Consider the following 21,468-nt stretch of genomic DNA (forward strand, 5'->3'; position numbering starts at 1 on the left):
ATCAACATTAGATGATTTCATGGTTGTAAATTAATTTACTAAACAAACGAGCTGTGAAACTAAAACCTGTTGCCGGATGGGGAAGGATGTAGGAACGGATGTCGCCGGAGAGAGTGATAGATGGAGATGGAATGAGTTGTGATTTAGGGATTTAGGTTATGAGTTGTTGCTGCTGCGTAGATATATACCCAAAACATTTGTGTTGCGAAACTAAAACCTGTTGCGAACTTTGAAAATCGCATTGCGATTCTGTATTATCTCATTGCGATAGGCAGAATCACGTTGCGATAGGCAGAATCGCGTTGCGAAAGTCAATATCGCGTTGCGATTTTGTATTATCGCGTTGCGATTTTCCAAATTCGCATTGCGATTTACGTATTCGCATTGCGAATTGGGAAAATCGCAACGCAAAATTGGAAAATCGCATTGCGATAGTCATAATCGCGTTGCGAATCTGGAAACTGATTTGCGATAATGGAGATCGCGTTGCGAATTAGCGATCGCATTGCGATTTTGTTGGTCATTTTGGCAAATCCAGAAAAAGTTGGTTAAAATCATATATTATATGGGATTTTTTGTCACTGAGGTTATTTTCTCTTTATTTAATTTTAGTATTAACTAACGATGTATGTTTTAAAAAAATGAAATATAAATTATTTCATGCCAAATTTGATATTAATTTAATATTTTTAAAAAAATCAAAGATAGAATATTCTTTTACATATAAGAAATATGTGAGATAGCTTTCTTGATGGAGGATTGCAAATCTCGAGATTTTTTTTCAAGTCAAAGAATTTTTTTAATACTTAATTCGGAATAAATTATTCAATATTCAATAAAATGATTGTACTTTAAATATTGATTCAAATTTACGATGTCCACCATTTACGACAATGTATAATCAATTAGGTACCATATTTGAGCGTTGTGGTGGTGTTAATCATTCCCCACGCGTAATTGACTCCCGAATCCTAAAAAATGAATCTTTGATAACGCAAACCAATTTTTGGCTTAAAAATGATTTTTCTTAAAATTATTTTAAAAGACATTTTTAGGTATTCGACTAACCTAACCCAAAAGTCGATGACAACTTCTATTCTAAATAATTCAAAATCCCTATTGTTTTAAATAAGTCATAATTGTTTTTAAAATATAAAGTTTCTAAAAAATGGTTATGACAATAATAATGCCACTATATATATATATATATTCGATGTTTTGTTTTGTATCATGCATATTGCATTATGTCATCGTTTGAAATTTAGGTTAGAAAACCAATATATGTATACTCATGGTGAATCTCTTAGTAGAAGACTAAAGGAAGCATATGGCTCAAACTGTAATAATATAACCGTTGAACCCTATGTAGGTAGCACTTGATTATAATCATGCATGTACATACTATTCATTGTCCTGTCTTATAGCATGTTTATGTTTATGAGATTTATATACTGCTCTAGATTAGCGATTATACTACTGAGCTTTTTAAGCTCAGCGTTCGCATGTTAGTATATTGAGTCGTTCGAGAAGTACCATCGCAGTAGGATTTCCAACATTTCTCACAAAGTATTATTTGATTACTTGTAGTGGGCATATATATTCATAGGACCCTTACTTATGTATTTGAATTTATAAACTTGAATTGTATTATTTGATTTTAAACTATGTGCCATGGAGCTCCGGTTTGTAAAAGTATTTTATGACTATTATTGATGTATTTTCTTAAATATATGATGCTTTAAATGAAAAAGAAAATGATTAGTCACTTTGGTGGTTCCATATAATATTCTAATCCTCTAGATTTTGGATCAGATCGGACTAAGTAGTTATAGATGTATTCATTTCTAAAATTGTGTATGTTAAATAAAATATATATATATATTCATTTGATTCATGTGTAATATAACATTCTGAACCTGACCTGAAAGATTTAATGGACACGAAAGTATTACCTTTTTTTTGGTACAAAAAAGTTTAGGTTAAGGGCGATTCTTTCGTACAAGGTCTGGGCATACCTAAGACCATCTTGAGATTTACATAGAAGTTTATATATTGCTCATCAAGAGTGACAGTGGTAAGATTCAAACTTAGCCTTACAAACTCTAATTCATGAATCTCAACCAACCCTCTATATACTTCTCCACCATATACTAAAAAAATTAAAGGAGAGTGACAAAAAAAAAAAACGAAAACATAGCTATAAAGTTTGTTTGTTATCATTTGATGATGATGACTATGAAATGCAGCAGGCGTTGGGATTTTCATCGCTGAAGACTTGAGGAGCAGGCGGCATTCGCTCGATAACGTAAAGCGGCTGGTAATAGTAAATCATTCTCTTCATGGATTCCTCCTCGTTAATAATATTACCTTCTGCTTCTTTCTTCTCCTCTTGTTTGTCTTCGTCGCCATCTTCTTTTTTGTCTGTTTGATCTTCCGGGGGATTTTCTTCTTTTTTCTCTGCGTTTTCTTCCGGTTTGGGTTCTTCCGTTGGCTTCTCTTCGCCCTCTTTCTTATCTTCTTGTTTCTCCGGTTCCGGTTGAGGCTCTGGCTCCGGTTGAGGCACGATCCTCGCCTGCTTTTTCGTGCGTCGGTATACGTAATCCACCAGCTTGTCCGCATCCATGGTTCCCCTCACTGTGACTTTCCCGGTGATATGCTCGGTTTCCGCACTCTGTACACCTGTAATATGTACACAAATGGTTTTGTTTAACTTCTACGCCGTTAAAAATTATAAAATAATTATTTGTGTATTCATACATATTAAATTTGCATTTTTTAATTTAAAAATTTAGTTTAAGATGAACATTAATATATTAATTAAAATATAATAAAATTTAATTTTATTACCATTTGAGGTGTTTTTGTCGATTAATTCTTTGTTTATATTATCTCGACAATCTAGTATTTGAAATATTATATCATCGAATCATTGTTTAAAAACAAAGATGATATTAATAGGTGTTATTAAAATACAATTTTATTATATTTCAATTAACAAGTTAACATCAAATTTAATAGATCATCAATTTTTAATAAAAAAAGAATAATAATGAATAACATTTTATACCCAATAAAATAACAATATGTAATTAAGAAATTATTTTATAACTTTTAATATTTTAATATGGGACTATCGGTATATTTAATTGTCACGTTGATAAGACCCCACGCCATCGTCAGCTAATGGGATTCCCTTTTTTTTTCTTCACCGCATTCCAAGCAGTTGATCAATCACATTCACAAATTATCGTGTAGCTTTCAGCTGGTTAAGTGGCCAAAGGCTATTGTTCTTGAATCGGTATGAAACTTAACCAAACTAAGTTTTTTCATTGGACAAAGAAGGATTAATCTGATCATTATTATAACCAAGTGCGTGCAAGCAATAATAAACAACCAGTTGCTAATATATTCATACCTCTCATTTTGAGTATCTTTCTCTTGAGCTGCTCGGCACAGGCTTGGCAATGCATATCAACGTTAAGCTCCACAGTCGCTAATCCACTGACCTGTGAGGCGACGACTTCCGGTATCGGTTCACCCTCAGCTGCAGGCAAAGGGGATACTACTTTAGCTCTTCTCTTTGTTTTCTTCATGATTTTAGCACATACTGCTTGGGGTTCGATTACTCCCTTTATTGTCACTTGGTTTTGGCCCATATCGATCACCAGTCCTTCCACACCTGTTAACCATCTGAGTATTTGTCACAAAATAAATATTAATGTACATGTACAAACATATGGTTTGTCTACCTCTGATCCTCATGATGGATTTCTCAATCTTCTTTGCACATCCCACACAATATTGCAAGTCCACAAACAAGACAAAAGGAGGAGGAGGAGGAGGTGGCGGTGCTGATGGTTCCTCTTTCTTTTCTTCCGCCGGCTTCTCCTCCTTCTTCTCTTCTGGTTGAGCCTCCACCGGCGGTTGTTCCTGCTTGGTTTCCTCGCCCATTTCCTCTATGAATTAACTTGAACAAAGAAGAAGCAGAAGGGAGAAGAATGGTGTTTAGTTAAGCAGTGGCAGTAGCAGAGTAGTTTATATATATAGAAGAAGAGAGGGAGATGTTGATGGGATGGACGGTGGGGTTAATAGCATATAAAAGCAAAACAATGGGATTCCACCGCACATGTAGTGCCACTTAACATACAAAGAACCTCTTAGTTTCACTTAACATACAAAGAACCTCTTAGTTTAATATTTCTTCTGGAAATCTTTCCAATCTCCGGGGCACAGATGTTAAGGAAAACCAGTGGAGCAGAGTTGGCAGATTTATAGACAAGATTGGCGGTGAAAACGGTAAAAGATAACCAAATTGACGATGATATTGCAATACTTCCATCATCCACCGACCTTGTGGGTTCAATTCCCCCTGAGGTGCTGTTTTGTCAGACCAGTGTTTACCCCGATTAGGCAACTTGGAACCAAAGATTATAATTTTTTTTGTTGTATATACAAAAATTTGAATTTTAGATATTGTTTAAACGTTATCAAATTATTTATTATTTGAACTAATCTGTGTTGGTTATCAAAAATTATAATTTTAATTATAAATTAAACAACACAATTATTATATTTTTCTATATTTTTTCGAAAAAAATTAATCACTTTACATCATATAAAATATTAAAACCTCAAATAAAAAATACGGATTGATTTATCTGCATCCACAAATTAATCGTAAAATAAAATTATATTTAAAGATAAGTTGGAATTTTACCTTGGATTCCTTGGTGGGGGGGGGGTGTGATTTGGTCCGCCAGCTCACATGCTTTGTCAGCTATCTAAACCTTTCTCTTTCCGACGCGTTTGCACTAATGATGATTGTTATTTAATTATTATTAGAAAAAACTCAATTTATTAAATTTAATGAGTAAACTAAAAAGATTTAAAGTATAATAAACAAAATTAAAGATAATAAATTTCAGTTGCAAAATTTATATTCTAAACTTATATATAAAGAAAGATCATATCAATTTTTAAGAGGAACTCTTTCACTATTTCAATTTATTTAAAATTTGCATGTGTTTTTTTTCTTCTTATTTGCAGTTCCACGTACAGTTTAAAATTTAAAGTTTAAAAACGATGAAAATGAATTATGACTGAAAATATTATAAAAATTATAATATTTTAAATTACATTTAACTTAAAATGTTATCTTAAAATATTATATTTTTTAATTATAATTTTTATCGCGTTTCATTTATGTCGTTTCTTTTTAGACTTTGGCAATCTTTTGAGGTAAGATCTTGATGGTTAAATATTCATGAAAATGAGGATTGTTTTTCTTTGACATTCCACCTACTAATAAGGAAAAACGGTCCATAAGAGTCTGATCACATAGCGTCATGTGTTTGGTATGTTGGGAGGAAGCATTAGTTTTTGTCGGATGGATGATCCATACTGGCCATGAAAGCTCCACGTAACTGTTAACCTAGCTTTCGGTTGGACACACATGGAGGAGAAGACAATGTCCACTCATTTCAGCCTTTTATTTTGTACTTTTTAACTGCTTCAGTTTTGTCTCCTGCTGCGTTAAATTCCCAGGCTTCATGTTACTTCTTTGTTCCCATGGAATCTTTTTTTTTTCAATTATGGTTTATCAAAGTTGTCTTAATTAATTAATACCTATTCCCGTCACATATCCGAATTTAATGGGTGAGTCTTTCGACATGATTTTTTTACATATAGAAAGATTTGAACTCACTCAAGATCTTTTTAAATAATATCAAACTACTTATTACTTAAATCAACAGTGTATAATTTCTTCTTTTCTGTCAGATAAAAACAGCAGAAATTACTAAACATGCACGTACGTGTACTGCTTTGTTATTGTGTCCAAAATTAATGTGGTATATTTGTCAAAATTATATAGCTATGAATGGAATAGATCGTGAAGAAAAGACATATCATTTTGGATAAAAAGAAGAAAAAAGAAAGTTGGGATGAATGAAACGTAGGATCAAAGAATGTATCAAGTTTTTGCGTGTAAAGTTGATAGCACATGGGATGCTGACCTTGAAATTACAAACCTTTATCTTCCTTTTCCTTTTCCTTTTCCTTTTTTCAACTTCTTCTTCACTTCCATTGCTTCTTTCTAAGGTTTCCAAAAGGCCCCTTCTTTAAGAATATTATAAACATACCATAAGTTTTACCGTTGTTTATCCAGAGGCGATAGTAGGTAGGAGGGAGCGTTCAATTCAATCAATTCGAATAAATTTTTTTTGCGTCATTTAAGTTGGTGAGTCCAATTTTATAATTTTAATTTAATTTTAATTTTTTCGATTCTAGTTTTCGGATTTCTATTTAAACTTAATTGTAAACTTTTATAATATTATGATACTATTTGATTTTAATTTAAATGATTTTTATAACCATATATATATATATATATATATTTATGTGTGATATACATATGTCATACAAATTCAATAGACTCGACTCAAACTTGAAAATCAATTAACTAATTAATAAAAAAATTGAGTTATTTGAGTTACTATTCGAGTTATTAGAGTTGTATTTTAAAACTTAACTTGAACTCAAAATTTTTTCAAGTCGAATTTAGTTTATCAAATTACAACTTAATTCAAATCAATTTTTTAGTCAAATCGAATTTTATTCAACCCTAACAGTAGAGATGGACCGAGGGAGAAGTAGATGGAGGAAAAACGTTACAAGAAAATTTGAAATTATAATATATGTTAGATATTTTTTTTGTCTTATTATCTTTTTAAAATTTTATAAGTTTGTTTTTTTTAAATTTTAAAAAAATCATCATTATACTATTAAATCATGTATTTGTTTTAAGTCATAAATCATTCTAGATTCAAATCTGTCAAATCAAAACCCAGCCCACGATAAAAGGAAAAGGCTGAGAGGTGAAGCAACTACACATTGCTGTGTTGGTTTGGTGCTCCAGATTAGACTGATTAAAAGATTTTTTTTTTTTTGAAAATTGATAAAAGGAAATTTTAGAGCAAAGAGGGTCCGACTTGCACTTATGGTAACACGTGGGGATGATTCAACAAATACTTGGGGAAACCCTAAACCACCCAAATTCTTACTCTTGTTTCCTTTCTGCCCCATTTTCAGTCTTACCCGATCTCACCCAACAAACATATCTCATATTGATGCAATGCTCAGCCAGGAAAATCAATATGTAAACGTAGGTTTTTTTTATAATTCTATGTGTTTGATTTATTAATAAATTAATACGGATCGGATAATATAGAGACAAGAGTGATATCAATTTACTCCATTCGTAATTGTTAGGATTCAAACAATTGACATTGCTTAAGGAATTTATTGACTCATTCTGGTAAATCAACTGATTGTTAGTTAATTGTGGGGTTTTAACTAATATACAATGATAGAAATAATTTAAATTTAATCAAAAGCGTTTATTAATTTTAGTGTACAATTAAAATCAAAAGAATATTTTATATTCTAAAACCTTAAGATAAGAGATACTTTCTAAAATTTAATTAGATAATCACTTTGATTTATATTCTCGTAAGAAAAAGTCTTTTCATGAATGAAAATCTTTAATATTTACGTTTCAAAATAGATATATTTTTCCTTAATCCTATCATTCTTCCCAAGAATTACGAGATAAAAATGAACGTGTTAGTGGTTTGGAGAATCTTGGATGATTGATTAATAAAGCAATCAATTCCCAACCACCCATTACTTTTGTCTTCCAAATCCTTGGTTCTAACTAAATTCTAGTACTGTATCTTCATAATTGCATGATCGCATTCTTTTTATAAAATTAATAAATCATTACCACTATTTCATTTTTTTTCTAAACACATGCCATGTTCCTAATGGTGATGCCCAAAGTTTCAATTATCCCAAAAAGTGAATCCTAATGTTTAATTATGTTGTATATAGTATTCTTGGCTAACGCATATATACCATTGAATTATTCCTTTGTCTCAATTTAAATGATATCCAAATCATCGTATGTCAAAAAATTAGTTGACCCTATTCCCATATGTATGTAATGGGGTAAAGGGGGAGGTAGGATAGTAGGCTGCCCCCAACGCCAGGTTGAGAGTAGCTTCTATAGAAGACCTCCGCTAGTCATAATTATGAATTGCCCTCCGTGAGACTCGATCCCACGACCACAAGGTTAAGAGCCTTGCGCTCTACCAACTGAGTTGGACGAGCAATTCAAATCGTCATATGTCACATAATTCTATTATTATATAAGAAACAATACCATGAAGAATTAGAACCTGACTCAAACATTAATGCGTAAGATTTAATTATATTTGTATGTTATTTTATTTATTTATTTATTACATTAAAAGTTTAAATCAGGGTTGACTCTCCCAGTTTAAGGCTAAGATATACCTAAGACTCAATTGGGATTTATATAAGAATTTACAGATTACCCACAAAGAGTGACAGTGGTAGGATCAAACTTAACCTTACAAACTCAAATTCCTGAATCCCAACCATTTGTATTAACACTCGTATTGAAAGTTATTCAAAAATTAAAATTAGGGTAAATTATACATTTAGTACATAAACTATCAGTTTTGGTTTGTTTTAGTGTTGAAACTTTTAATTTTTTTAAAATATACCGAAAGTTTAGTTTTTGTTTAATTTTAGTACCACTGTTCAAAATTTAACGTTAAGTTTTGAGGAAAAAAATGAAAGTTTAGTTACTAAAATGGACAAAAACTGATATTTTAGGTACAAACATGTTAAATTTTTAATGGTGAGATATTAGAATGAAACAAACACTAAACGTTAGGTATGATTTAAAAAAAATTAAAAATTTATATACTAAAATAAACCAAAATTAATAATTTAGGTACTAAATATGTGGTTTACCCTTAAATAAAAGGTCATGTTCAATATTTTTAAAAGTAATAATGATGTAAATAGATATTGGAATTTGGCAATTGAATTATATTTGACTTCTAAATCGTTTACCTAAAGTATAATAACATAATAATTTACAAAAATATTAATTTAAAAATTCAATATATAAATAAATAAAATATTATGATATTACAACTTGACACCTTCTTTTCCTTTAGGTTAGGGATTGAATCCCCATCAGAAGTAAAATTTCCCTTTTCCCTCCCCTAAGTAGAAATTGTTTGGGGGAGGGGGTAAATTGAACTTTTGACTATAGTGCAATAATACATGGACTGGCTATATACAATACAAAAATGATGAAATGCTCACGGCCCTATCCTTTCTTCCCGAACATTAATCTCTAACAAGATACTCATTGTTTGTTCCGAATCTATGCCACATCAGATACAAACATCACCACCAGAAAAGAATGTAAAGGGATTCAGAATAAGACCTTCTGCAATAAAATAAAGTATACAAATGGAAAGCTTCACTACTTCCTTTCACGGCATATAAAAACAAGAGAAGTATATCGGTATAACAGGAACTTATCATTACAGTCGAATCCCTTAAAAGGCTTCATCTAAAACAGAATGTTCGTGTTCATTCAGGTATAGTTCTGCAAGGGCAGTATTCAAGGCTGCACCAATAGGAAGGACATCTTCGTCCAGAAAGAAACATGGGGAATGTGGTACATGAATTGAGCCGAGTTTCTCATTCCTAATTCCAACGTGTGACATGTATCCAGGTATTTTTTCTTGATAGAAGGCAAAGTCCTCTCCTGCCATAACTTTTTTGCTCTTTTTGACATTCTCAGGACCAAACAAAAGGCTACTAACCTTCTCAGCATGCTGATGCAAGCCATCATCATTTATGACAGCAGGATAGATCGGGTGCTCTTCTTCTTTCATGTCGATAAAAGCATTACATCGGTGTACAGCTGCTTGCCCTTTAATGACCTACAGCAAGTTAAAAGTACATAAAAATGAAGCAGAAATATGATAGTAGAGAACTGATCTATCAATAAGTTTGTCTAATAAAAATAGTAAAAGCATTTCGAAATTGCCAGAGCACTAATACAGCAGTCCAACAGGACAAAATCATAGCAGACAAGATCATTTTGTTCATGGGAATAGCATCTTAGAAAGGGAGGAAAAGAAGAAAAACAAACAAGAAGGGTTACAAGGAAATGCAACATATGTAATATGCTGGTAAAATAGTTAGCTTGAAAGGTAAGAATTAGATAAGGGCAGAGAGCATGCTAAGAGTTCTCTGACTATCAACAGGAAATCATGATTCTCATGGTTATCAGTTACTAGAACCTATCCAGACTCGATAATGCTGTGTACCTCTTTCATCCTTTGTTGTAGTTTATACAATCCCTCAGTGGTGAGACTCCTCAAAGAGCCCCCAAATTCAACATACGATGGGATCACATTGAATGCTGATCCACCTCTGATGTAAGTAATTGACAACACCTTACAGAAAAAATACATCAGGCGTTAAGTTGCATTAGACGGGCATACTTTAACCAGTATATATGTGTTGTTTGTGTGTAGCAGTATACGACGGATGTCCAATTTTCCAGATGATAGCCATGGACTATTCCAATATGAAAATGGATCTTACTTGACTGTGGAGAGGATCAGTTTCTCTAGAGGTTAGCTGTTGCAATGCCAAAATTACAAAGGATGCGGCAAGTATCGGATCTACGGCTGAATGAGGCCCCGCGGCATGCCCTCCTACTCCTTCAATTTTGGCTTCAAAGATAGATGTTGCAGCTAAGAGTGGTCCTGAAAGCAGCCCTATGCTTCCTGTCAGAATTGTGAAATCAACGTGCATTCCAAATATTGCTTCAGAATCACCTAAAGCTCCTTCCTTTATCATGTGAGATGCACCGGCACGCGCTTCTTCTGCAGGTTGGAAGAGTAGTCTGACCGTTCCCTTCAGAGGCATATAAAGGAAATTTTGATATTGAATAAGCTTGAAATTAGTGAACCTTTAAACAGTAGTAATACTAACATAAGCAGATGGATTTAAAATGTTAAACAAAATGTCAAAGCTTACCTTAAGCTTATCTTTGCGTTGGTTAAGCAACTTGGCAGCACCAAGAAGCATAGTGGTGTGAGCATCGTGGCCACATCCGTGCATTTTGCCATCTATTTTGCTCCTATGTTCCCATTCCACAAGCTCCTACAACAGCCGAGTCATTGGAAACAATTCAAGCAGAAGAACAGAAGGAAAAAAGGGTTATAGAAAATAGGATGACCTGAAGGGGAAGCGCGTCCATGTCGGCACGTAGAGCAACGATTGGTTTAGAACCGGAGCCGATTTGGGCGACAATACCAGTCTTGGCAAAGGGGTAAGAATAAGGGATACCGAGCTGGTCAAGGTGTTGGCGGATAAGAGCGCTGGTGTTGTGTTCTTGGAAGCCAAGTTCAGGGTTCTCATGGATCTGCCTCCTGATGGAAACCAACCATTCTTTTTCCTGCTGGGCTGAGCTGAGGAGTTCATCTTTGTAAACACGGTCGAGTCTGCCATGTGTAGCGGAGAGGCAGGCAAGAGAGACGAACAGACTGAACAAAACAAGTATGCTCATGTCAGTGGCGATGCCAACCATTCAACAGTTGTCCCTGAAATTTAGCAGCAGATTGGTAGCAATCAACCGCCAAGTCTACCCAATTAAATTTCTTAAATCACAGGGTCTCCTCCATACCTTCGTTGAAGAATTAGATTTTTGGGTAAATTATACATTTAGTACCTAAACTATAAGTCTTGGTCTGTTTCAGTACCTAAATTTTTAATATTTTTCAAAATCATGTCTAACGTTTAATTTTTATTTCATTTTAATATTCATGTTTAAAATTTAATATTAATTTTTGATTTTTTTAAAGTTTAGGTACTAAAATGGATCAAAACTGATAGTTTAAATACTAAACGCGTTAAATTTTAACGGTGGGTACTAAAATGAAACAAAAACTATTAAAAATGAGTTTTAAAAAAACTAAAAGTTTAAGTACAAAACAAATAAAAATTGATAGTTTAGATACTAAAGATATACTTTACTCTATTTTTTAGTCAAGATGAAGAGAGAAAGAGAGGTAGATCTCTATAATCTTCTATTTCAATTAATTTTGTATCTACTAATAATAAAAAATATATAAAATTTATCAAATTAGTATTTAATTGTAAGATTTCTATTAGTGATTTTTTTAATTTTAAATTCTTTTATTGAACTTAGGTTTAAAACCCTTTTATGTCTAAATGTAGAATAAGTGAATTATTTAAAATTATTTAAACAATTATATAATTATATTATTAGAAATGAAAGTATGATAGTCATATCAACGCCAATTATAAAATTGAGTGATCATTTGAGTAGTGTGTCATTTTATATATGATGAAAATAAAAGGTTTGACATATTTGGGTACATTTTAATTGATATATCCATTCCTAATCACAATTTTTTAGTAATTAGGTATGTAATTAATTGTAATGACTTAATATTTTCTTTCAGCCTAATTTTCTTTCAATATTTTTTAATTGTCTTATTCTTTCTCTTTAATTTTTGTTTAGCCGACGGTGACACCAATCTTAATGTTGGTTGTCGATCGTCAGTGATTATTAGTTCTCTTGTTTTTTATATTATGTTTTTTATTTTCTTTTTTTCTTAAGTCTTTTTAATTTTGAATAAGATTATATGTCATTGTCACACGTTTTTTCCTCTTCTCTTGTGATACGTGTTTTCTCTTCTCTTGTGACACGATCCTTATGGTTTTGGTACGTTTTTCGTATACCTTTGTGGTCGTTTTGGTTCTCGCACAAAAATCATCACGACATTTATTTTTTGATTAGTTTGTCGGTGGTCACATATAGTAAGATCACCTCTTTTGGTAAAAGGTTGTTTACCGATATAATCATAATTGTGTAGCGAAGCAACCTGCCAAATTATTTGGTTTGCTCACCACTCCTTTATCACTTCGTAAAGTGTCTCATTCGACAGAGAAAATGATTTTTATGGATTTTATTGGGTTTTGATGTTGGTTGTCATTCTCAATGGAATGTTTTATTTTGCTTCGTATCTTTAGGTTGAATATTTTACTTTTGTATGAGTATTTTTGTGACTATCGTCTATAAATTTTTTCTACATTTTGATGCGTTATAATTTTGATTCCTTCCGTTATTAATAAAATTCAGTTGTCATTGGTTTTTTTTTATAGAAAACTGCTAGTTTTATTAAAATAGAAAATATCCAAAATTACAATGAAGATTTACGAGTGTAACCCTAAACGTAAACTAAATTATAATTAGGACATTTTCCTCTAACCATTAACAAAAAACTAGACACCTATATCACACAAGGACAAAAAGAAAAAACTTAACCATTGCTCGAATAAAATAAAGATACGAACAAATATGGCTGCATTGGCAAACGAGCCAAAAAGGGGATGAAACTACTGAAAGACCATCGACAAATCGTAAATTAGAGTCAAGCGACGTGAGAAAACTATACACGAGCGCAAAACGAGTATCCAAATCAAGCTGAGGGTCCAAAGCAAGGAATATTAACAGGATAACAAATAAGTGTCATATTGATATGTGGTGGCGATGTCAAATCCAACCATGTGAAAAAGATAAACGAAAAAAAGGAAAAAACCATAAGCTACCAAAAGGCAGTGAAAATGTGCCTCGAAGGATAAACATGCCATAAATGTATAATTATTCTTATTAAAAAATAAAAAATGAAGAAAAAAGATAATTGACGGGTGGTAATCAGTATCAAAACCAGTACCGTCGCCGGTTAAACAAAATTAAAGAAGGAAAAATTGGATTGATCAATAAAATTGACAAATGGTAAAGAAAAGAAAAAAAATGGGAGAGAGATTAGGAGAAAGAAAACCGCTAATCCAACTGTCATTGTTAAAAAAAATATAATGGCTTATTATATTTTTCTATTTTTTAATTAATAAATCTTATGAAATTTAGATTTTTCCAACTTAACCTATACAAAAGTTATAACTCAATATAACTGTATGGTCTAACTACAGCCCTAATAATTATATTTTCTTATAACTCTACAGTATCTCAGCACAAGTACTAAATTATACTAGTAATCATTAACCTATTATTTGTTTCTTGTTTTAGTCATCAAACTCTATATTTTGAGAAAGTAATACTAACGTTATATATTTTTTATATTTTAGTCATTGACTGTCTAATTTTTAATGACATTAACGTGTTATTTACTTTGAGTTTGAGCAGCCAGTTGAAGAAGAGAAAATTTTGAATAGTATAGAAATAGATATTTGATTACAAAAAAAAATTATAAAATAGAAATCTATTCAAGGTACGTTAGCTATATAAAAGAAAAGAAAAGAAAATTTACACTCTTAATCAAATTAGGTTTCATGTTATCATAAAAGAAAAAATATGCATAAATTTATTCAATTTTTTAGAAATATATTGTGACTCCTATTATGAATTTATATATAATCTGTAAGCCAAGCGATTCACCACAAAATAAAAATCCGTATTTAGTATCTAAACTATAAATTTTAGTTTGTTTTAATACCTAAACTTTTAATTTTTTCAAAATCATACATAAAGTTTAGTTTTTATTTTATTTTATTACCCATGTTCAAAATTTAACGTTAAAATTTGAAAACAAAATAAAATGTTTAGGTACTAAAACAGTCAAAAACTGATAGTTTAGGTATTAAACGCGTTAAGTTTTTAACGGTAGGGTACTAAAATAAAATAAAAACTAAACATTATATATGATTTTAAAAAAAAATAGACTAAAATTGATAGTTTATATACTAAATGCTTAATTTAACTTTTTAAATGTTAGTCTAGCTCTAGTCTAGTAGTTTACAAAACAACGCAGTTGCAATTCCCTGATGCACTATTCTACAATGGTGAACTCACCATGACTGATTGCTACTGTGACCTGTCTACCACTGATGAATATATATATATATAATGCATATCTCCACTACATTTTCCTTCTCATTTCCCATTTCTCCTGAACTAGCCCAATTATCTGCCCGAAGACTGACAGAATGGCATGCCGATGGTCTCGTGTTCCTGAGATGGTCGGAGTCTCCTGCTTCATAGTATGAGAGGGTACATGTTCTTCTACTTCAAATCTGAGATTTTGGTCACGATGTTAACTGGGAATAAGGCATTTGAATCGGCGAGAACACCACCGTAAGCCGGGCGTGATCGGAGAGAAAATAGTTTTCAGGCCACATTCCCTTTTCCACTTCTGGAGGGAACAACACTGCATTCTTCACACTGAAACCAATAGCTTGCTTCTTTCTACTATGTTTTTCGCCACCCTTATGGCCCCTATCTTGGCCTTCTTTTCCGTCTCCGTCTCTAGACTCCGACCATGTAGGCTTCCAGATTCGCTGCTGCAAAGCCATTACTCGATGGCATTAGCAAATAAGAGTAGGCAATGCCTGTTGTTCAAGCTTCATATAAGAGTTACCTGAAATTCTTTATAGTCAACAACACCGTTTCCATCAATATCTGCCTGAACCCACAGCTCCTTTGTCTCTTCAACACTTAGTCCATGGCGATGACCGATTATGTTGAACTGTGGGAAAACGGAACATCGTCCTACTAAGCAACAAGATGATGGAAAAATGGGAAGAAAAAAAAGTTGGAGGAAGTTGTATGACCTGCCTAAGTGCTTCACAGAAACCCGAGTAGGTAATATAATCACCATCATTGTCAGCCTTGAGAAAAGCAAACGCATCATCTTCTGTCAATGAAGCTTTCCTTAGTTGGTTCTGTAATACATCTTTGCACCGTCAGATTAAAAATGTTCCAAAGGATTTTTGCTTTACGGGATTAAGGAGCCATATAAAATCCACACCGTATATATTTCCCCGATGATTAAGGTGGCTAACCCACTGTTCTTAAAATACACAAGGTGTCAAAAAATTTCTAGACATTTAACTCAAAGTTTTAGCAAAAGGTCAAGCTAAATATCAAGATATAGTGATAAAATTACCTAATTATTTGTACAAATGGTTATTTTATTAACTGTTTTAGTCTTCAACATTTTAATTTTTAGGTTGATATGATAGGTCCTATGTCAATAATTGAATATATATGAAAAATGTCACGTTAGCAATATGAGTTGATCATTAGTCAACTAACAGTTTCCATCCAAATGGACCTATTTTGATAAAAAAAAATGAAGTGTTGTGGGCTAAAATGCTCCAAAAAGATAATAGGGGACAAAATATCCACTTGTTCAAATGTTGGGGTTGTTTTGTCATTATACCAAATATCTAAAGGCGGAGGTATGTGTTATTTAGGGTGGACAAATGTGATTTTCTTTATATTAGTCTCTTATTATATTAATGGTGCTCAACCTTAGAATTTTACTTATGTCCGTCTCATACGAAAAATTTATATTATTAATATATACAGCCACTCTAAAAAATATTTTTAAATTCCGCTACAACAAATATCAACGAGGTTAAAGTATTACTAGTACTAGGAGCATAAAATATTCACCTTATGTGCATCTGCATCGGTGTATCTATGCGCAGTATCATACGATGATACAAATCCTTGGGACCTAAGGAACTTGTAAACATGTCCCCGTTTGCTCCCATTCCAGTCCCTATACGAAATGAACAAGAGAGAATCAAGGAACTAATTGGCAGTATCATATGTTTGCCTCAAACTAAAAAAAGGAATCATATTTTCACCCGCAAAGCATAATTGGCAGAGGATTAAGGTTATAATCCTTCTGATAAGATTCAACATACTGCAGTATTTTGTACACCTGCCAAAAGAATCAGTGTATATCAATGATAAGAGAAAGGAACTAATGAAAAATATTGGAGCTTAGCTATAAAAAAAAGAGAGGGTGGGTTGTTTCACCTGGTGCAATCGAACTATACACAAACTTGAATCGTGAGGAAAAAGCAAATGGGTGTTGACAATGAGGATTTCTCGGCAAGGATCATTGTTTCTGCGTTGTGAAGGAGTAGTAGCTAACTCAACGTGTAGCAACTGTGCAACTCGGTCTCCACAATCGTTGAAATGGAGCTCCCTGTAATTGATAACTCTTAAATAGTCCTTGTGCACAGCAGTCAACAGAGCTGTTGTCTCCAACAGAAATAGGGTTAAGTTAGAAGGAATCAACGTAACTGTGATTTTAACTATTGGGTGATCAATTTGACTCTTATTTTTTTCTATAACATTTTAGTCTCATCGTTTTATTTTAAGGCAACAAAGTCCCTATTTTGAAACGTTAACTATTTATTAGTTAACCCTTTTTAACTACTTAAGATATTATTTTTTAAAATGAAATGTTGAAGGTCAAAATACTTTCAAAAGAAATAAAGACTAAAATTATTCTTTTAGTAAATGTAAGGATTAATTTTGACATTATGCCTTTTATTTACTATTTTTTTTCAAAATATTTTATTTACTAGTAAGATGGTTGAACGGTGGCATGTATTTTCTTTGGGTAAATTACAAATTTCATCATTGAACTTTACTCTCTTATTTTGTTCACTAAACTTTAAAGTTTTCAATTTTCTCACTGAACTTAATACACTGAGTTTTTTTGGTACTAAATTTTACTCTCTCTCCTATTTTTAGGCCTGTAAACGAACCGAACGCACACGAATGGAGGTATGTTCATGTTCGTTCATTTAATAAATAAATGAACATAAACGAACGCGAACAAAAACGAACAATTTTTTTTTGTTCATGTTCGTTTATTAAGGAATATAACTTGTTCATGTTCGTTCATTTAATAAATAAACGAACATAAACGAACACGAACATAAACAAACACGAACATAAATGAACACGAACATAAACGAACATAAACGTTGGAGACCCTACCTTCCATTGTTCTTTTATGAAAAATAGTCGACAATGCAAATCAACCAAATCTACAGTGATAAATAACGTAAGAGCTTATTAGCAGTGATGAAATGTTTGAAGATATCAAATATTTCGATCGATCTTTTAAATATATTAAATGATTCACACGACTTTAATTTAACGCTATAACATTTATCTTAGTGGTTCATGATTACATATGAACAATCATTTTCCGCTATTACACTCTTTTTTAGAAATTGCATAGAAACCTTTGTTTTGTTTTCTGACAAATTCTATATATTTTTCTCTTTACTGATGCTCATATACTTTCGATTATTACCTTTATCTTCCTATTTATTTCTAGAAATAAGTATGATGTTTACTTAAGTTTTAGATGTGAAGATACCCGCAATAACTTTACATATCAACTATTAAGCCAAGTAAAACAGAGAAAGAGATGAAAACAGATCTGTAAAACTTCAGATTGCACTATAATATAACTTGTTTTGAAGCTTTCAACGATCGTCTCCACTCTCCGGTGAACACTAGGGTTTGGGGAAAAAGGGGGGAAATGAATATAGGTGCGAGGTGCCTCACAGGTTAACATATTGGATTTAATCTCCAAATAAAATTGGGTTAATTATGGAGTTGGTCATCAGAATATTATATTAATTAATATTTTTAAGATACTTACAAATTGGTCACCAAAATTGATTTAAGAAGATTGGGTTAAACATAAATGAATGAACATAAACGACAATAAACGAACGAACATAAACGAACATAATCGAACGTAAATGAACGAACGAGACATATGTTCATGTTCGTTCATTTAATAAATAAACGCACATAAAAGAACTTCCCGTCGCACGGTTCGCTGAACGTTCAATTCATTTACAAGCCTACCTATTTTGGTCACTCTGTCATTAAATAGTTAACGGCGTTAAAAATGACATCGTTTTAAAAAGAACAATAGAACATTCACCAAAATGATTCCATCTGCATCTATATAACAAGCCATTTTAACGACATTAACTATTTAATATTTTAGAGACTAAAAAACCCTAATGTATTAACTTCAGTGAGGAAATTGAAAAGATTTAAAGTAAAACAATGGAAATAGGAGAGAGGGTAAAGTTAAATTACCAAATTTATAATTTACCCATTTTCTTTAAACATTGATTCCCCCTTCCCCTTGACAAAAGCATATCGTTCTATATTTCCTTAAACTTTTATTTTATTCTTCATCCTTGAACTTTATAGATGCACCACATCAAGACATTATGCGGAAGAAAATAAGTTCAGTGACCGAAAATGCCTTATAATATACGATTTTAACCAACTTTTTTTGGATTTATAAAAATAACCAACAAATTCGCAACGCGAACTCCTATTTCGCAACACAGTTTCCAAATTTGCAACTCGAACATGAAAATTTTCGCAACGCGAATTTCGTTTTCGCAACGCTAATTACCGATATAGGTAAACACAATTACTCGCAACGCGAATTTCACTTTCACAACGCGAATTTCGCAAATTGAATTCGCCAATTTCGCAACTCAATTACCGATATAGGTAAACACGGTAGAAAAAATAATTCGACAATTTGAAAATTGAGTTGCGAATTTGGCAAATTCGTGTTGCGAAATGTAAAATCTCGCATCTTAAAGAAAAAATTAAAAGACATAAAATGCACTGGAGTGGTTTTCAACCTGTGACATCCCAATTGCTAAGTCCACCTCTGAATCACTCAGCTAAACCTATGCATGTAAATGAATTGAACAAACACGAACGAGGGTATGTTCATGTTCGTTCGTTCGTTTAACTTTAACCAAACAAACGAACTGTCGAAATGATTTTTTCTTTAAGATGCGAGATTTTACATTTCACAACACGAATTTGCAAAATTCGCAACTCAATTTTCAAATTGGCGAATTCGTATTTTTGACCGGATTTTTTCTACCATGTTTACCTATATCTGTAATTAAGTTACGAAATTGGCGAATTAGATTTGTGAAATTCGTGTTGCGAATAGTTGTGTTTACCTATATCGGTAATTAGCGTTGCGAAAATTTCCATGTTTAGGAGCTCGCATTGCGAATTTGTTGATTATTTTTGCAAATCCAAAAAAAGTTGGTTAAAATCGTATATTATAAGGCATTTTCGGTCACCGAAGTTATTTTCTCTTTTTCTTTTCTTTCTTTTATTAATTTAGGAGGTTTAAAAGTAATATTATTCAATCATTTGACAATGAATTCTTAAATTTGAATACTATATAGTTTATGATGTTTGAATATGAGACTTTTTAGGAATAACAATAATTTTTTTGACAACTGAGGTAATTTAGTTCGTGTCGACATCGGCTATTCTAATCGAGACCCATGCGGTTGGTGAGCCATGGCCGATATGCCTAGAGAGAATTTTCATATATTCGAGAAAGAAAAAGTTAAAGCTTACCATCACCGCGGTTGTTGGTACGGCCATGCTTGAAATTAAGGTAACCAGCAACACCGAGCCTCTTCTCATACATATTTACAAGCTCTTCATTCCCAACCCAGAATTCCTACACAAATGCAAATCATGAAAAGCGAAGCAATCAATTATATCGGAATGGTTCGAAATTGAAACGAATACCTGCAGACAAATTATTGAAGATCTCTCGTCTAATAAAGAATCCAATATTCGTTGATTCCTGGCCAACCAATACGCCCTATAATCGCTTTCACGGCAATTCTGGTCCTGTATCCATTCAGTTAATTCACTTAGATAATGACTCATATGGGGTATACGAGAAATTATTCTATCATCATCAGACGCCTACCCTAGACTGTACGTAGTGTGAACGTCAATCTTAACAGTGTATCAACCGAAAAGATCACTCGCTTTTTCTCATCTAGTGTCCGTTTCACCTACTTGAGAAAATAATTTCTTTAATACATCGTACGAGTCGATTTTTTGTCACATTATTCAATCAAAATTTTCAAAGATGAAGGGTAGTCGAATATGATTTTGGAAAAAAGAAGTAAACCTTATGAGAAAGGCGCTTGTAGATGGGAGCAAGGATGTTAAAAGTGGTGCAGGTAATGCATGGTTCATTAGTATGATCCTTCATGGAAGAAGCAATCGCATAGCTTCCAATCCTCGACACTCTTCCCTTCATCTTTGGCCTCCTATCCTTTCTCATTTCCGATTTTTAAACAAATCCAATGGGAAAAAATGATAACAGAGGGGGGGGGGGAACAAGGCAGATTCCTGTCCGAAAGCTTTTGAGAAAGAAAACGAGCATAAACGAGCGATCATGAAGCCGAAGAGTCCCCAAAAATGAAAGCAGAAGCACGACCACTCGGACGACGGTCTTTGGTCGCTCTGCTTTCAACTAAAACAAAGCCCAACCTCATATTTACCTTCGTATTCGTCTTGTTATATATACAATTCGTTTTCTGACTCGCAACTCCCCTCCCCTTATTTATACTATTTTTTTCTTTTTAATTTATATATGGGTAAATTGTGCGTTTAGTACCTAAACTATTAGTTTTGATCCATTGTAATACTTAAACTTTCATTTCTTACAAAACCATACCTAAAGTTTAGTTTTTGTTTCATTTTAGTACTTTGCCGTTAAAAACTTTAGTTTTTTTCCCATTTTAGTACCTCGTTCAAAACATTAAGTTTAAAAAAATAAAAGTTTAGGTACTAAAACGGACCAAAACTGATAGGATAATTACTAAACGCAT

General features: G+C 32.4%; 2 protein-coding genes and 1 pseudogene across 2 annotated transcripts; all 3 read right to left on the reverse strand.

Annotated features, from left to right (window-relative positions):
- Positions 1-2,032: 2,032 nt before the first annotated feature.
- On the reverse strand, positions 2,033-4,154 carry LOC120210604 (heavy metal-associated isoprenylated plant protein 9-like). Its single transcript, XM_039209298.1, has 3 exons — positions 3,750-4,154; positions 3,416-3,679; positions 2,033-2,679 (listed from the first exon to the last, which is right to left on the reverse strand). Exons 1-3 carry the CDS (start codon positions 3,949-3,951, stop codon positions 2,234-2,236), a joined length of 912 nt encoding a protein of 303 aa, XP_039065229.1. The 5' UTR covers positions 3,952-4,154; the 3' UTR covers positions 2,033-2,233.
- Positions 4,155-9,374: 5,220 nt separating this feature from the next.
- Positions 9,375-11,517, reverse strand: LOC120210605 (IAA-amino acid hydrolase ILR1-like 3). The gene is made up of 5 exons (XM_039209299.1): positions 11,141-11,517; positions 10,939-11,064; positions 10,501-10,815; positions 10,221-10,349; positions 9,375-9,830 (listed from the first exon to the last, which is right to left on the reverse strand). The coding sequence occupies exons 1-5, from the start codon at positions 11,489-11,491 to the stop codon at positions 9,441-9,443; spliced, it is 1,311 nt and encodes a 436-aa protein (XP_039065230.1). The 5' UTR covers positions 11,492-11,517; the 3' UTR covers positions 9,375-9,440.
- A 3,516-nt stretch (positions 11,518-15,033) lies between these two features.
- On the reverse strand, positions 15,034-21,113 carry LOC120210572 (annotated as a pseudogene).
- Between the last annotated feature and the right edge of the window lie 355 nt (positions 21,114-21,468).

Source organism: Hibiscus syriacus, unplaced genomic scaffold (assembly GCF_006381635.1).
Source record: "Hibiscus syriacus cultivar Baekdansim isolate YM2019G1 unplaced genomic scaffold, ASM638163v2 tig00109926_pilon, whole genome shotgun sequence".
NCBI classification, from domain to species: Eukaryota; Viridiplantae; Streptophyta; class Magnoliopsida; order Malvales; family Malvaceae; genus Hibiscus; species Hibiscus syriacus.

Coding starts and splice junctions, on each gene's coding strand:
- LOC120210604 (XM_039209298.1), bottom strand. CDS start 3,951: ATGGGCGAGGAAACCAAGCAGGAACAACCGCCGGTGGAGGCTCAACCA. Junction 3,680..3,749: donor ATCCATCATGAGGATCAGAG/GTAGACAAACCA, acceptor GATGGTTAACAG/GTGTGGAAGGACTGGTGATC. Junction 2,680..3,415: donor AAAGATACTCAAAATGAGAG/GTATGAATATAT, acceptor TACATATTACAG/GTGTACAGAGTGCGGAAACC.
- LOC120210605 (XM_039209299.1), bottom strand. CDS start 11,491: ATGGTTGGCATCGCCACTGACATGAGCATACTTGTTTTGTTCAGTCTG. Junction 11,065..11,140: donor TGGACGCGCTTCCCCTTCAG/GTCATCCTATTT, acceptor CGGCTGTTGTAG/GAGCTTGTGGAATGGGAACA. Junction 9,831..10,220: donor TACAACAAAGGATGAAAGAG/GTACACAGCATT, acceptor AACTTGCTGTAG/GTCATTAAAGGGCAAGCAGC.